The 18,447-nt window shown below is 34.8% G+C and overlaps 1 protein-coding gene across 1 annotated transcript in view; it reads left to right on the forward strand.

Moving 5' to 3' along the window:
• Positions 1–18,447, forward strand: part of COL19A1 (collagen type XIX alpha 1 chain) — a 312,582-nt gene that overhangs the window by 126,799 nt on the left and 167,336 nt on the right. The window contains exons 12-14 of the mRNA XM_034648272.1: positions 7,272–7,325; positions 15,702–15,755; positions 17,344–17,379. Of these exons, the coding sequence (XP_034504163.1) occupies positions 7,272–7,325; positions 15,702–15,755; positions 17,344–17,379 (144 nt within the window). The remainder of the gene's footprint in view (positions 1–7,271; positions 7,326–15,701; positions 15,756–17,343; positions 17,380–18,447) is intronic.

Genomic DNA, 18,447 nt, shown 5'->3' on the forward strand with positions numbered 1-18,447 from the left:
ATATGGCAAAGATTCATACAGCTGTAGAGACAGATGTGTGATTAGACTCAAACCTCCTGTTTCCAAGCACCAGACTCTGTTCACTAGATCACAGTTAGAACCTTAAGCTCTGGCTTGGCAGTTTTTGAAAATCTATCATGTTTCTCAGTCTATATTTAGCTTCCAGAAACATAATCAGTTAGGCACTTCTGTGTCATTATCGTCATCAATAACAACAACAAAACATTAAATTATATGTATTGTGAGAAATATTAAGGTGATAAATCTTAATTACAGATATCCTTTAAGTTAGAAAAGGATTTTTTATTTAGAAATGTTCTGTTTTTTAACTTCTTTTCATTAATCTATATATGTGATTAGTAGTATACTATATATGCATTTTTTTAAATTTTCAAATTTACAACATTTAGGCAAAGGGGATTAGTTTAAAATGATATTCCTTAATTTATTGATTCTTAATAGTAAATAGAAAACAAGACATTTTAATGGTTTAAAGTACTGAAAAACTAACTATATCATAAATGTATGTGAAACTCTAAAAACTTTATAATTTATAAAAGAAATGTGTTTCAGTTGTTTCTAATCTATATCAAGTAGATGTACTTTCATACCAATAGCCCAGAGAATGACACAAATCAGATAGTCACTAAACTTACTTAAAGTTTGCACTGATATATATATTATATAATATATATAATATATGTCACATATATATAACATAAAATACATATATCAGAAGAATAACTGGTAAATTATATGCATATATAGGAGAAATCTAAATAATCCCAACAAAAGGAAAAATAAATAACAAAGAAGATGAGAAAGGCTGTAACAATAAATGCATTCTCCACCCCACCTACAGATGGATCAGAAAAGGATAGAAGCCCTATGCATTTGAGGTGCTAGAATGCAACTTCTGTCCAAACCACTGGATGATGACAAGCTATTTAGACATGAGAGGATCCTAAGGAATCCAGTTAATATCCAGTTTATGTCCACTTTATGTGAGTCCAGTAGGAGGGGAGAGAGATAAACAAGGCAGAAACAAGAGCCAAAAACTTCCCAAGTTTGAAGAAAAATATTAAGGTGAGATCCAAAGAGTTCAATAGAACCCAGATAGGATAAACATAAAGAGAACCACATTTAGACACATTGTAGTCAAACTGCTGGAAACCAAAGACAAACAGTAAATTTTGAAACATCAGGAGAAAAACAGTTCATCATTGTGCATGGAACCACAATGAGAACAATGGCTAATGTCTCTTCAGAAACAGTGAAGAACAGAAGGCAATCAAATGACATACTAAAAAAGAAATTGTCAATTAAGAACTCTATATCCAGGGAAACTATCTTTCACATATGAAGGCAAAAATAAAGACATTTACAGATAACAAAAAATGACGTGAGTTCTTTGCTAACAGACATGACCCACATGAGTTTCTAAAAGAAGTGTTTCAGGCTGAAAATCCATAGGAAAGAATGAAAAGCACTGGAAATCGTAAATATATGTGTCAGTGTAAAAAACTCTGATAGATATTCATATATTGATGTATAATATACAGGTTATTATTCTCTTAATTTCTTTAAAGCCTATTTTTAAAGCAAAACTTTAACACTGTACTGTTATGTTTATAATATATGGCTATAACATACATCATATATAATGTGTATGACAGCAGTAGTACACAGAAAGGGGGAAGAAATGGAGCTAAATTGGACCAAAGTTGCCAGTTTACTGAAATTAAGTTGATGTTAACTGGAATAGATTGTGATAAGTTAAAGATGCATATTGTAAATGCTAGGGCAATTACTTTTTAAAAATCTTAAAAAAAAAAAACTAAATACTCATAAGAGAAAACTAAAATAGTATGGTAAAAATATCTTTTTTTTTTTAAGATTTTATTTATTTATTTGACAGAGATAGAGATAGCCAGCGAGAGAGGGAACACAAGCAGGGAGAGTGGGAGAGGAAGAAGCAGGCTCCCAGTGGAGGAGCCTGATGTGGGGCTCAATCCCATAAGGCCGGGATCACGCCCTGAGCCGAAGGCAGACGCTTAACCGCTATGCCACCCAGGCGCCCATAAAAAATATCTTTTGAATAAAACAAAGGCAGTAAAGAAAGAAGGAGGGAATGAAAAAGATATGAGACATATAGAAATCAGATAACAAAGTAGAAACTTCTGTCTAACCTAATGTTACAAAGGATTTCTTCTTTGTTTTACAATTTTTTTAGTTTTCCATTTTACATTTGAGTCTAAAATCCATCCAAGTTAATTTTCATGTAGAGTGATGTATGGACCAAAGTTAATTTTTATATCGATATCCATCATACCAAAAATTACATGAAGTGTGATCTTAAAGTCATATGGAAATTCAAATGACCTGGTATAGCCAAAGCAACTCTGAAAAACAAACAGCCAAACAAAACCTGAAGGCTAATATTGCCTAATTTCAGCATTTATCACAAGCTATCAAGAAATTCTTAGTGTTCACATAAGGATAGACAAATAGATGCATGGAAAAGAATAGAGTCCAGAAATAACTCCCCATATACATGGCAACTTATTTTCAAGAGAGGTTCAAAAACAACTCAGCAGATAATGTATAGTTTTTTCCAACAAAACTCCTGGAACAATTAGATATTCATGTAAAAAAATAATTTTGATCCGTATCTCCCACATTATCCATAACATTTACATTTGTCTATTTATAAATAACTAAATTTATTTGTAAACTCAGATATGACACTGAAAGGAGAATTCATAAAAGAAAACGTTGAGGAATGAGATTATCAAGTCCCAATGAGATCAAAGTAACTGAGCAAATAACTTCAGATAATAGAAAGAGTTCTTTGACCCTACGAAAGTCACCTATGTCCTCTGAGTTGGTGATTTATCATCAATAAATGGGGATGAGAATAACCACCTTGTAAGGTTATTGCTAGAATTAAAATGAGCCCTTACTATTGTAGCACTTGGCACGGAGTCTGGCATATAATAAGGTGTATAGAACAGAAGCTAGTATATTACTGAGAGTATCTATTGAAGTATTAGTAATGTTAATATCTACCTGCATTGTGGATAATAATGGACTAATTCAAACTCTGTAAAAGGGTTTCATTACTTACCTAATGTAGTATTTTGAATACCAAAGCCCTTCAGTTCTGTTTGGAAGAACATTAACTTTTAGTATAGTTTTGAAATTAGTTTCACCAAAGAATGGGTATTAGAAAAATCTTAAATGTAATCTAATTTCCATTTATCTTCTTTCCTTTGGTTGGGATTGCATTTAAGTTTGTATCGGACCAGAATGATTTATTGTATTTTTAAAGAAACCTCTAGAGATGTTCTATTGGCTTTGTTTTTTAATTCTTTTTGCTTTTGAACTTACCCAAACACTGGGAAACAATCTGAATGCATTTACTTTCTAACAACCTCTGATGTCAAATCAATTTTCTTTAATTCTAGCTTAAATCTTTAATGTTGTAGTTTTGTTTTTACTCATATTCTTCTCAATGGAGAAAAAGAGAACAGCTGGTTACTATTGTCAAATTTCTTTTGTTTGGGATTTATTAAGTATGCATCTCTTGAATATCTTTCTTTTTCCTGTCTGCATACACAACTCCCACTGCTTTTTTTTGGAGGATGGGATAATTTGTAATTGTGAGGCCTTAGAACTCACCTAGCACTAACATAAAACCTGATGAATTGATACCAGTTAAAATATTGTCATCTAGCATTTCTTATGCTCAGTTACCAGTTGGATATTATTCTTTTTCTTATAAATGATAAAAACTCTTTGCATAGTAATGATGTTAACTACTAACCCACCATATGCTACTTTTCCCCATCTTGTCATTTGCCTTTTAGGTTAGTTTATAATATTTTTGCCTTACAAGTTTATAATCAATATTTTGTCAAATATATTTTTCCTATTATCAGTTTCTTCTTTTGGTTCCATACTTAGAGTCACCTTCCTCATCATGAGCTCTGAGCTATGTTCACTTTTCTTTCTGTTCCTTTAATATTTTTATTTTTATTTGTAACCCACCCAGAATTAGCTTCAGTGCAGGATTGCACATTTATTCCTAATGAGGTTCATGTTGTTTACTGTAGCATATTATGTCAGTCTGTTGTAACATTCCATATCATGAATCTGTTGCATATATAATGATAGTGTGTAATATATCAGTTGTTCTCAACCGGAGGCAATTTTACCTTCTATGGAAAATTTGACACTATATAGAGACATTTTTATTTGTCAGGACTGAGGGTAGACATGATAGGGGAGAGACTGACAACTGGCCTCTAGTGAGTAGAAGCCAGGGATGAAGGGACCTAAATAGGTGAGGGAGAGGGAGAAATCCATTGGGTACCATTCTTCTCCCAGTTATATACTCACCAGTAGTAGTATTGCCTGGGCCGTATTTCTGTTTCCTACTCTGAGGGACACAGGAAGAGACTTTGCCTCCCCCTTTGCAGAAATCCAGATATGCACTGCATTTTTTATTGTCCCTGGACTGTTTCAAAAACAAATGAGATGAAAAGTTTTAGAGCACAGATTCTGGAGCCACGTTGCCTGGCTGAAGCAGGTTCTGCCGCTTACTTGTGTGACCTTGAGCAACTTAGGTAACCTCTCTGTCTTCAGTTTCCTCATCTGTAAAATGAGAGTAATAGTCCTATCCTTGTCCTGGATTGTCACAGAATTACAAGATGCTTAAAGCAATGCTTGCCATGTAGGAAACATTATAGGATTTGGTAACAATGATAGTAAAGTAAATGGCTTGGTTTTTGTGAACCTTGTTTGATCACTGTGACCTGTACTTGCTTTTTTTATGATTCTACTTTTTATTTTTTAATTTTTAAAAAAGATTTTATTTATTTAACACAGAGAGAGAGATGGCCAGAGAGAAGGGGAACACAAGCAGGGGGAGTGGGAGAAGAAGAAGCAGGCTCCCAGCAGAGGAGCCTGATGTGGGGCTCGATCCCAGATCTCTGGAATCACGCCCTGAGCAGAAGGCAGACGCTCAACAACTAAGCCACCCAGGCGCCCCTATTCTACTTTTTAAAATCCATGGCAGATTTTTGCCAGTGATCAAATTGAAGCAGCATGTTTCTTCTTTAGCCTTCGGCCACATCTCTTTTCCTCTTGCCGTGCAGCATAAACTCCATCAGATTATCAACTCTGTTCTCTCTATAGGTATTATTTAACTTTTATTACCATAGTTGGGCTTGCAGATTTCCTTATAGGCACGTATTTCTTTACTATAAAGTTGTTTACTTTTTCCTCCTGTGAGAACCATTAATTTTGAATAAAGATTATAGTCATTTTTAGTTACGTTCTGAAAGTTAATGATGATATATCCGTGGAATTAGATTTGTCTCCTTGTGCCAAAAATTTCAATTCATTCTATTAAGGTTGCTGAACACATTTTGTGTCACCACGTAGACACCGTGTTGTTTCTTATCCCCCCTACTAGATAGGTATTTTCTTCTGTGTATTTCTGAGGCTCTTAATTCTTATTTTGTTTTCTGTCATATATGACATCTTCGGAAACAGCACTGTTCAATGGAATTTTCTGTAATGATAGAAGTGTTCTAATCTGCACAGTCCAATAGTGTAGGCACCATTGAGCGCTTGAAATGTGGCCAGGGCAACTGAAGAACTGAGTTTTATATTTTATTTAATCTTAATTAATTTAAATGTAAAGAGCCACATGTAGTTAGTGCCTACCACATTGAACAGCACAGGTCTAGGGTATTTCCTCATCCTTCCATTTTCAGTTTAAAATTTTCAGCTTTATTCTAACCTGACCCTATTTCACTGAATGTGTTTATATACACTTTTCTTTATCCTACATATATTTATATTCCAGTAATCAAGTTATTTTTACTTCGTATCCTGTGTTTTCAATAGTGTAATAACACACAGTCTTAGATGATTTCAATATTGTAATAATACATAGTCTTGGATGAATACATAGTCTTAGATGTAATCATACATAGTCTTCTAGCGTATAACGTATTTTCTCACAAAGTCAGATGCTTGCTTTTCTTTAAGTATTTTTTTTTGCATATAAAAATAAGAGTGTTCATTGTTAGAAAAAAATGAAGAGGGACAACAGAATAAAGAAGAGGATAAAAATCATCCTAGTAGTACAAAGCATAGATTACTATAAATACTACTACATACACACATACACACACACTGGGTTACATGATAGACCTGGCAACTTGGATGAGTTCTTTATATGTATAATATATTCTTTTATTTTTAGACATTTTACTGATTTTACAGTTAATATATATTTATTGTTTTAAAAAATTGAAAAAAGAAGAACATAGTGAAGGGGAAACAAATCACCCATAATCACAGAACCCATAGATTAACCACTTCTACTGTTCTGGTTTGTCTTCTTCCAGTATTGTTTCTAAGACCCATAGTAGGTGGATACATAAGTTGGTAGGCAGTAGGTAGGTAGATGCATAGGTAAAAAGGTATTTGTTTTTGAATTATGCTACACATGTGCAGCATTTGCCAATAAAAGTATGGATCTTTCAGATGATAATCAAACAAAAATATATGTCACTATTGGGATGTATCATAAACAAGTGGTATAAATGGTCATTTTGAACATTTGTAACTTTAAAGTAATAAAAATAGGTATTTGTTAACATGTATTTATTGAATTTCTCAATCCCTTAATTGTATCTTGCTTTTTACATTGTAAGAATTTTCCTGTAGTATAAAGTAAAATTCATAAACATGATTTTAATGGTTGTATTATATTCCATTGTATCTGTATACCATAATTTATTTAATCGGTTCCCAATTATTGGACATTTAGGATGTTTCTCTTTTTTACTGCTATTAATAACATTGTACTCTACAATTTAGTGCCTAAAACTTTTCATCTCTGATCATTTCCCTAGTATACATTCTTAGAAGCAGAATTACTGGGCCAAATTAAATGAACAGATTTAAGACTCTTGATGTATATTGCCAAACTGCCCTCCAGAAAGTTCTTTGTCACTTATAGAAGAAAATAAATAATCCTTGTTCTATTTCTACCCTTTTATCATTTTTATACAGCTTTTCTTTGAACCTTTAAACTTCTCTTTGGTTTCAGGACTTAGAATTGTTTTTAATAAATGTTTCTTTCAAGGGATTAGCAAAGTAATCACATTGTTACAAATGTAACTCTCTTATTTTTTCTTAGTAAAGGTTCTCAGGCTGTAACATTTTTCATTGTATAAATTGTTTCTTTCTAGGGTGAACGAGGAGAAAAAGGAGATCCAGGTCTGGCTGGCATTAATGGACAAAATGTAAGCCTAACTTTTTTTCTAATATTCTGTATATATTTTGCCAGGGAAATATTTTGACTGTCTGAGGGTATTAAGACTTTACTATCCATGGTAGAACTAGTCACAATCAAGGCAAATTCAAGAATCAAGGCAGTTTTTTTCATGGCTCCATGTTTTTAGTGTCATTATGGGTCATTCCTTGGGTTTACATATTTCATATTGTGTCATCCTTAACAGCACTTTCTTTTTTGCTATTTCTGGTTTGCATTTTCTCTGGTCTTCCTCTATCTTTTTTCTTCTTACACACATTCTCATGTGGTCTGTGTTCTTACCCAGAGTCGCTCTTCATCTTATACCAAAGTTCCATCTACTGAAGGGTCTGCATGGGTGGGATTGCAATGATGAGAAGAAGGGGAGAAGGGGAGGGCAGGGTTGTATTTCTGTGTTTGTATAGTCAACCTATGGTCAACACTGGGTTGAGGTTCTGACCCCTCACAGCTTTACTTTCTTGTTACTTCTGGAGAAGCCCCATTTATATATTTAATCTGACCCTCATTCTTATTCCTTTCCCCTTTGAAGTGATTTTTCTCTATGAGAGGAGGGGAACTGATGCCTAGGGCTTGTAGCTGGAGGAATCTCTGCATCTTCTCTAGCTTTTCACAATGCATCAAGACATTGGATGTCACAACTGTTGGCGCCTACACTTACACAGAGCATCTGATTCACCTCCCTTCCCCACCAGTGGAGGTACTTGGTATCATAGTACAAGTTCTGGAGTGGAAAGCCAGAGGCCACTGTGTCCCAGTTCTGTCACTAGCTAAGAAAATCGCTTCTACATATGTAAAGGATGGGCTTAGAGTCGAGTCTAAGGTCCCCATCACTATGATGTCCTATAATTTTATATGAAGGGATCATTGAGATTACAAACTTAAAAGGATGATGGAAGTTGAAGCATCCATTCGGGTTTTTGGAATTCCTGCTGCGTGTGAGAAGATGAAGGAATAACACAGCAGAATACAGCTGTAGCCAGAGTGTGGAAGGTGCTGTACACATGGATGTTTGCCCTCCTTCCTCTGGACAGAGGGGAGACATCCTCCGAGCTGTGTTTCAATGAAAATTAGTTTGAACGTGGGTTCCATGAAATGGATAAAATTTGGGCCTTTGTCTATGTTTTGTTTTTTCTATTATGCTCTTCATGAGAGCAAAGACCATTTCTTGGAATCCCTAGTACTTAGTAAATATTTTCAGAGTAAGTTCCCAGTAATTATTTGCCAAGTTTTAATTTCAAAAACGGAGGAAAGTATTATAATAGTCTAAAATATAAGTAATTGGAGCCCAAAGTAGGATAATAGAGATGGGAGGGAGTACATAGACAGTGATATTACAGTGGTAAAATATGTGCAGTTTGGCACTTGATAGTATTAAAAACTCAAAAATAGCTCCAAGATTTTGACCATTCATTATAGGAAGGGTGTTATTTCATGAAAAATGGAGGAGGGTTGAAGGAAGTTAATGATAGTGTTACAAAAGAAAACCAAGCTGCATGTATGTGGGCTCCCTGAGATAGAGAAACAAAACAGATTTTTAGAAGTTGATTAAGATAACATTGGAGGGGCCCCTGCATGGCTCAGTCAGCTAAGCATCTGCCTTCGCTCAGGTCATAATCCTGGAGTCCAGGGATCGAGCCCTGCTTCATCGTCAGCTCCCTGTTCAGCTGGAGAATCTGCTTCTTCCTCTCTCTCTGCTCCTCTCCTGCACTCCTGCTCTCTCTCGCTTTCTCTCTCTCTCTCAAATAAATAAATAATCTAAAAAAAAAAAAGATAACATTGGAATTGAAATAGAGAGGGGTTTATCCAAACACCTGAATAAAACTGGAAATTTGAGGGGTTGGACTCTGAAATCTATTTACATTAACTTAGAGATTTGGAAATTTTTCTTATGGCGTCCGCAAGTAAGACGGTTTGGCTTTTTAGAAGTAACCAATTGATGAACACATATATTTGAGATCCTACTACATGCCCAAATGTTCCGGCAGCCATTGTAGGAGTTCCAAACCTGAGTAAGACCCACCTGTTAAGAGAGCACATAGTGTAGTGGGCAGTGTGACCTTTCCTCTTGGAGAGGATCTTGGAAGAGTTCTTTGCATGCCCCCAGTCCCAGGGCTGTCATTTCTTTAGCACCATCATTGTTTAATGTAGCTGATTAGGTACATCGTAAAACAGAACAAAGCACATTAACTTCTCTCGCTTGGTTATTCAATTAATATGTAGATGATACTATTTTCCTTTCCTCAGTTTTGCCAAAGATGTTCACAAGTCATGACTAAAGAGAAATAAGAAAAAGTAATGAGAATTCTCCTTTTCTCCCCTCTATGAACACTAGAAATAAAGAATTAAATGCTCTGCTATTACATCATTAGTGGTGGTATTGTTAATAATGTGTTATCATTCATAAACTATTTTCGCTCGGAATTTGAAATTTGATCCTTACTCTAGCTTTATGGGCTAGCTAGGGCAGGGGGTTATAGCCTCTCTGTTTTCAGAGGCAAGAAATAAAGACTTGGGAAATAAAGCAACTTTTTTTTTTAAACAAAATGGTAAAATCAGCTTTTAACCCTACATGTTTGACTGAACAGTCTCTTGTTTTCCCACTAAATCATGCCACACTTGTCATTGCCTATTTTTCAGTGCTAAAATAAACTGACTGTGCAAATTAAAATCATTCAACATTTATGACAGTTCACTCTGACTTTCAATAAGCACAGGTACACATTCTTAAGGAATGAAGGGCATTATAATAGCAATTTCAATTTGAATTAAAGTCAAGCCATGATGGAGGTTCTAACTTCAGAAACACTCTGTTAGAATGCAGGGTGAATAAACTCAATGGGCCAGCTCTCTCCAGCTACTTTCCAAGTCAAAGAAAATTGGAAGAATTTAATATTCCTACTAAATGAATTCAAAAGCCCTTTTTAATGATCTTTATTCTTGCATATTACAAATATCTTGATGTAAATGTATCTTTTAATAATTTCTTCTGTGCCAGCCTTTTCAAGAAATGGGCAAGCTCACTTTGGAAAATGTAAACCTGATTTACAGAGAAATATTCAGCAGTTCAGTCTTTCTCAGTGGGACACTATTGGCATTTTGGGTAAGACAGTTCTTGTCATGTGAGACTGTCTTCCAAGAGCAGAATGTTTAGCATCCCTAAGACTCACCAACTAATGTAGCAGCTCTTATATTAGGACAAAAAAAAAAAAAAAAAAAATTGCTGCTATCTTTCTAAATGCATCCTTGGTAGTGTGTGTGTGTGTAAATTTGGATTGTTCTCCAAAGTATTAGAGTATTGGACCAAAGTTATTGGACTAAATGCATGCTCATATTTCCTTTATAGTTTAAATAATACATGCCAAACATATTAAAATTGTCAAAAATTTGAATTGCTAAATTTTAGCCTTTAAAATATAAGACTTCAATTTTACACACATTCAAGTTTATAATTAAATGATTTTGTTGTGACCTACTATGATATATATTCAACAAATGCATGTTATAACAGACTTGAGAAGGAGTCTTATAAAGTTGTTAATGTAACCTTTAAAGCCAGACTTCCTGGGCTCAAATCCCAGCTCTGCCACTGCCTAACTGGCATACTACTTGGAATATGACTTACTACTTCTGTGCCTCACTTTTTTCATTTGCACAATGGGATGATAATAATAATAATATTTCAGGGCTTTTTTGTCTGTTTGTGTTTGAGGGTGAACAGGATTATCATGCATAAAGCATTTAGAACAGTGTCTTGCATACAGTAAGAGCCATATAAACATTTACTATTATTTGAAACTGGGCTACATAAAACACATTTATCTTTAATAAAAATATTATTTCATTTATTTGCTTTTTTGTGGGGTTATATAATCTTAGAAAAGTTGATTTCAATCACTGAGTTTGGACTTTTCCTTTGCATTTTTATTATCGTCTTTCAAACATCCCTTATCAGAATTACAGCATCTGATGTTTCTAAAATAATCATGTTAATCTCCTTATACCAATGTAATCTGTATTATTAAATACAAAAATATTGAAATCACAAAGCTGAGCTATCAGCTGACAACAGCTGGTATCATCGCTAGGGAACATGATACAGTCAATGGGAAGATGAGGTGAAGAATTAATTGATGGGTTAAATTTTGTTAACAAATACCATGTTGTATCTTCTGATTTTTAAAAATGCTACATACCATGAGTAGTAGATCTTCCAGTAAATTGAATTTCCTACTCTGCCTGCTTTTATAGTTCTAGATATAATACTGTCCTTCAGCTTTCATCTTGCCTTTAGATAAGAGTTCCTGTCTCCACATAACATACAGAGTCAACTACTGTGCTTTTGAGAATCTTTATATACATGAATTTTATTGAGAACCTTGATAATAGATTCCCATCTTGTTCAATATTGAATTCATAGTCTGTTCTGTTTGATTCTTTATGCTTTATGGTGAATGCTGCATCTTTTTCTCCCCAGTACTCAATAACCATTGATAGCAGCACCAGTGTGACATGAGGAGAAAAATTGCACTTGAGAAAAGCATTACTGATCTGTTTCTCAGAGCCTATTATGATGCCATGGCCTTAAAAACATTGTACTTTGTCACAAGAGGACATGAGTTACATGGGCCCACTTCAATGGCCATAAAAGTAGAAGCTGGATGAATGCAGTACTTCTCAATTGCATTTTATCCTATGTGAGTTAAAGCACAGTGGTTCCATGTCCATCAAACTGAGTACAAACCTGAACAGAATGAACTATTAATTATGCCGAAACTTGGACTTGAAAAGTAAAAGCAACATTTATTAAGTACCTGCCATATACTAAGTGTTTTTATAACCTATGATTCTCAGAACAACCCTTCAAGATAACTATTATTTATACCTATTTTATGGGGAAGTTTGAACAACTTAGCATTTTGCATAAAACGCCACTCTTTTCCTGACTCTCCTGAACTCCACATCCCTGCATCTTGAGTACCTCCAGGAGAATTAGGCCTCTGTGGGAACTGTTCCCTTCACACTTGCTATATACTTCCGTAATAGTATTCAATATTCACATCAGCTTGTATTTGGTCACATTATTCCCCCACGGCTTCCAGACCATGGTTAATTGAACCGGGGATGGTTAGCTGATTCATTTGCCAGGAAATCCTTCCCAGAAGTTGCAGTTAGGGTTAGTTTGCCAGGCAGGGATATTGAAAAAAAAATTTTAATGTATTATTTTGTGCCCAGAAATAATATTTTTATAACATGTAATGTGCAATGATTATGAATCATAGTAATAACTGGAATACCAGTGTACCCAGAACTCCATGTAACCCCATGCCCCACCCCAGAGTTAACCATTTTCCTCAACGTTGTGTTTAATGCTGCCTTTTTAAAAAATAACATTTTCATATGCGTATGTTCATAGAATATAGAGTTTAGTCTTATATATTTTGTAGATATTCAATAATATTTGTTGAATAAATGGGTACTTGGTGTCTTTCTCAGCCATTTCTTCTTCATGTGTCTTTCTCTGGAGAGTGTTATACCAGGAAGCACAAAGAAAACCTGTGTTTTAATAAACTCAGTCTAGTAAATGGTACAACATCCTATCACTTACTTAAGCCTTGGCATCTCTTTTTCTTTGCCTCCTCTTCCAACATATCTGCATGTCCTGCTTCCCAGTATGTGCAGCCTCTGACCACTGCTCTCCATCTCCAGTGTCACCCCCTACCCTGGCCACCCTGCACTCTTGCCTGCAAAGCTGTGGCAGCCCCTTTTCTTCTTCCAGTCTTGCTGCCTACAATCTATATTCACATCGTGGCCAAACTGATGTTTTTTGAAACAAAGTCACATCATGTCATCTCTGTGCTTGAGACATTTAAGTAGTTTACCATTGCACTTAGAACAAAACCCAACCTCCTTACCATGGCCTGCAGTTCTCTGTGTGCATCGACCTCTGTCTAAACTCAACTCGATCTCCTCTTCCTTGTCCGCATGCTCGTGACATTCTGTTCACCCTAGGGGCTTTGATGCTTGCTGTGCCTTCTAACCTCAATGCTTTCCCCTTGGATCATTGCATGGCTGGATCCTTTGAAACAACAAATGTTCCCTCCACGCAGAAGCGGTTTCTGATCACCCCAATTGAAATAACAGCTCTCTTCCTCTCCCTCTTATCACATTCAGCCAGTTGTCCTGTTTATCAGCAGTCACCCTCCTCTCATAACACGAGTTCCCTGAGGGCAGGAATCTTGACTCTGTTAGGGAAAAATTATTCTCACACTTACTAAAATGGTAAGGAGGACTTTATGTTCACACCTATTGGAATAGGGGTATTGCAGGAGGGGGGAGAAATTGAGCTCGACTCCAAATACAGCAAGGACAGGTGGGGATTTATAGCCAACAGAATGATGGCCTCAGTGAATGGAAAAATACCAAAAGCAGACTCAAGGGTAGGAGGAGTCTTGATAAACTGACTTAATAGGATTCTTGCTAAAGGCAGGCAGAACACTTACACATCAAAAGTGGGGGATGAGCAACTTGATCTGATATCAAGGGTGGGGATTTCTTTCTAAACTGACTTAGAAAGATTCTGGCTAAAACTGGGCTAAGCAGGCCAAAGAAAGAACAAGACAGAGGCCAAGTTTGAGGCCTAGTTGAGAAAAGACTCAGAAGAGTGTGGCTGAAGTTAGGTCAAGGAGAGAGACTTTGTCAACTTCTTGTTTTTGTACTTCTGAGTAGCACTATCCAATAGAAATAGAATCTATTTAATATAATACTTATATAGTATATTTCTAAATATGATATAATTTTAAGACAAATATAAATATATTTTCCAGTAGCTGTATTTAAAAAAGTAAAAAGAGACAGGTGAAACTAATTTTAATAATATATTAAATATATCCAAAATATTATCATTTTAACATAAAATCAGAATAATATTATTAATGAGCTATTTTATATTTTTTGTACTAAATATTGAAAATCTAATATGTTTTATACTCACAGAACATCTCAATTCAGACTAGTCTCATTTTGCTTATTCGGGAAGGAAAGGCTATTTCAAATAATAAAAGCATATCACATCTCAAATATGATTTTCTTTTTCACTCATCCTTTTTCTATAAATACTCTGAGGTAACAGTGAAAGACCCATAGCTATGAGTTTTATCCTGAAAGGTATTTCTACAATTGTGAAGTGTTTTTTTGCCAATCAGACGCTGTTTTCATCCCTTAAATCTTTTTTTCTTAAGGTGTAAGACTACAGTTTTCACATAATCTCTGCAACAAGATCATTTTAGTATCTAGTTTTCCTTCATTTCTTGAAATTCATCATGGCTTCTGTATTAAGTAGTTAAAGCTGATGGCATTTGACATTGTTTATTGACCACAAAATGTCAGTGCAGTGAGAGATGGATCCCTCAGCTAGGAAAAGTAAGACATCTAGATATACTGTGCCTTGTGTGGCTTTAGAAAATTTCTTTTTTTCCATTATTGTTCTTCCCTCATCCAATGTCTTAAATCAAGGATGAAGGAAGATATTTTTTTCCTATTTACCACACAGTCGGGATGTGCCTATCTAACTTTCTTTCTGTTTACACTGTGAAAACCTTCAACTGTAGAACCGCTTTTTTTCCTCCAGTGAAATATATTGTGGTGTTCCTGAGAGCTGTCATTTCTGAGTCTGATCAACTAAATACCCACTGAAACACCCAAGAGTCCAGAGATCCTTGAACATATATATCTGATCCTCTGTCTATGTCTTATATAGTTTCATTTAATATTGTTATAAATCCAGGTTAAAAAAATAGGAATTAGAGAACTAAAACATACTTTAAAACAGGAAAGAGACTACATTGTAGCTTCAGGCTGTGGGTGATAGGGAAAGAATATGTCCTTCATTTATTTTTCCCCCACAATTAGATTACTTGATAGAGATATAAAAATGTTTTTTATTTAATTCTTGAATTTTTTGGGCAAGCTTTATAAAGGCCAAATCAATGCTAAATCAAAGGTATTTACAACATCCACAAATTCAATCCAAAGTGGATACTTAAAAGCTCATATAGATCTAAATGATGTTCTCCCAGATGGTGAATTAATGTAATTTTAGCAGGAAGCAAAGTTGCACAAATATGCAGTATTCAGGACTCACGCTGATTTAATGTATCTGTACTCACCACAACGCAGATGTTGCTTACCATTTTAGTGCCAGTTGTCTCTCTTTCTCTCTATACTACAAACTGAAGAATGGGATTTGGGAGTTCAGTAAATTATGATTTATTTTGTGACTAATGACTTAGAAATTCAAGGTTTCTGTGAATCGTGTACAGAAATCACATTGGTTGTTTCCTTCGTACAGGGTTTGAAAGGTGACTCGGGTCCCCATGGTCCACCTGGCCCAAAAGGAGAAAAGGTATCGTATTCACCCAGAGAAGTGCCAGTTTTTCTAAAGAAAACTCTGAGAATGTATGGAGTGACTTTTCATTGATACTATTTAACTGCCAAAAGTTAATTCTGTTAAAATTAACCAAAGGCTGTTATGTTAAAAGCATCTGAAGAAAAGCCTTTTGGTTCATTTAATTAGTTTGAAGAGACTAAATGCACAACTGCTAGTTGACATTAATTTGTGTTTATAAGATTTCACTTTCTCCCCCTCACTTAACAGCATTAGCTATTCCATTGCCAAATTAGCAACTGCGCCTTGTATCAGGGAACTTTGCCAATAGCACTGAACTGCTACCATAACGGTGAAGCAGGTGGCCTTTGGGGGAAGGAGGTTAACTTTCTAACTCAGTCTTGGTCTGAATGCTTCATTTCCTGCCACTTCTTCTTGCATGCCATTTTATAATGATATATTGGCAGTGACCTTGAAAAGAGATTTAGAAATACTGAAAGCAAGAGTCATTCAGAATACAGTCATTGGATGATCCCAGTTTGATGAGAATTTTATGTGTGGGTGTTTTACACTGTATTTGGTTCTCTATTCTCAGCACATTTGGGAATCCTTGTCTGGCTTCAATATTTACCTCTATGTTAAAAACTGATCTTACAAATTGGTCCTCAGTGACCGAGTTAAGCTACATCAATATTCCTTAATGAGTATTGGCTATTTTTATTCAGTTGTTCCAAAAAGTAATGATTACTCAATACGAAGTCTTAACTTTTGAGGTGACTACGTTAGATGAGAAAAGAAAAAGTTACAGAGATATTCTCAACGTGAGAACATATCTCAGAGCTTTGTGCCACAAAGTATAAGATCTCCATAGTGTCCACCTAAAAAGCATTAAAGCAGTGATGCTTGATCTTAATGATTAAGGGTTCTTATAAATAAATAGGGGTCCTGATACAATAAAGCATATAGGTGACATATAAATCAGAAAATAGTAAGCTCTTAGACGACCCATTTTGTAAAGATTTTGAAAACTTTCTCAATATATACACCTGGTAATTTGTATTCACGTAAGTCAGCAAAGCAATTTTGGAATTTTAAAAATACGCAAATATAGGCGAAGCCTCCTGAAATTGATGGCAAGTGCAATGTCAGTTTAGCAGAGCTTTATAAGAGGCAATAGGACTGCTTCTTGCAGCTGGGAGGCATGAAGTGGGAAGATCCACTTATTATTTCTGCTGATCCTCCTACTAACTTTGTCAGAAAAATTATCTGTCGTTGTGACACTTCCCAGCTGCTCCATTGGCAAGTAACCATATTTGAAGAGATATTCTTTCTAATTTTGGATTAGTAGACAAAAGAATAGAAAATTAGATTATTTTAGCTTTTCAAAACAAGTTCTGCAGAAAGCAGGGGGGTGCACAGGGTGATATATCATGAGAGCTAAAAGCACGATACATTTTTCATTGTGCAGAGACGCCTATCAAGATGAAATTCTATTTTTTCCTTCAAAATTTATCTATACATTGCCTCTATCCATTCAGAAAACTTATAAATAAAATGTGTAAGAAAAGATTATTAATAAATGCAACTTTTTAAAAATCTATTTTAGGGAGATACAGGACCTCCAGGACCCCCAGCCTTAACTGTAAGTATTCCTGAAATCAGAATTCAAAATTGAAATACGTTATCCTGTTTATTATTCACATTACATCATGAATAAACCAAAATTTAAGCTATAGGATAGTTTGAGAACTGAAAGGACTTTAGAGTAGATCTACCCAAACCTCCAGATTTTAAAGATGGGGCATCTGCCCACATTTGTGAAGTACTGAACCTGAGGTCATACCAGTAGTTCCTAGAAAAGTCTGGAGGCAGTACCAATCCTGAACAATTTTCTCTACCCTCCATATGGTTCATAATTGTGCCCCTTGAATGTTTGATTATATATTCTTAACATGACATTTAAAGTTAATGGAAGCAAAGACTGTTCTACTTATTCTAAGAACTGTAAAAGAACAAAATAAATTATAATTGCCTAATGGGTAAAAGCAGCTACCTATTTAAACTGATTGTTACATTCCCCAGAACCTGTCCAAGACCATTGTTTTTTCCTATGTGATTCACTTCTAAGATTTACAAATGATAAAGTGGTGATACTTCCGTAACAGATTTATGAGAAAAGTTTCTAATGTGCACATAATGGGATTGTTCCCAATTAAATGGTTCATCATTTATTAAGCATTTAATCATAAATATATAATGACTTTATATTTGGATATAATTTACTGTCATAGATTTTCTTCATAGGCCATTAAGGACTCTCATTTAACTTAAAGATTTGGTCTAACAATGACTCTAAGCCTAATAGAAAAGAGGAAACTTTCTTAAATAAGATCATTTGTAGCCTGAGGTCTCTTGAATTTTATGTTGATATTACCTAATGACATAAATTAAGACTTTAAATCATCAGTTTTCAGACCTATTCTGATCGTAGAAGGTCAGGTTTAAAAAGAAATCTAGCATCTGTGTTGAGCTCTTCCCAACAAGGCAGCACAGTAATCTCAAAGACTGTGCATCTTTGATAACATTTGTACTTATCTTTGTACTTGAAAATGTCATTCTGAACAATATGTTAATAATGTCTTATACAAATAATTTTTGCAATGCTTTCTTAAAGGACAAATATCTCTTCGTAAATGAAAAATGTAAGGAA

Source organism: Ailuropoda melanoleuca, chromosome 19, assembly GCF_002007445.2.
Source record: "Ailuropoda melanoleuca isolate Jingjing chromosome 19, ASM200744v2, whole genome shotgun sequence".
NCBI classification, from domain to species: Eukaryota; Metazoa; Chordata; class Mammalia; order Carnivora; family Ursidae; genus Ailuropoda; species Ailuropoda melanoleuca.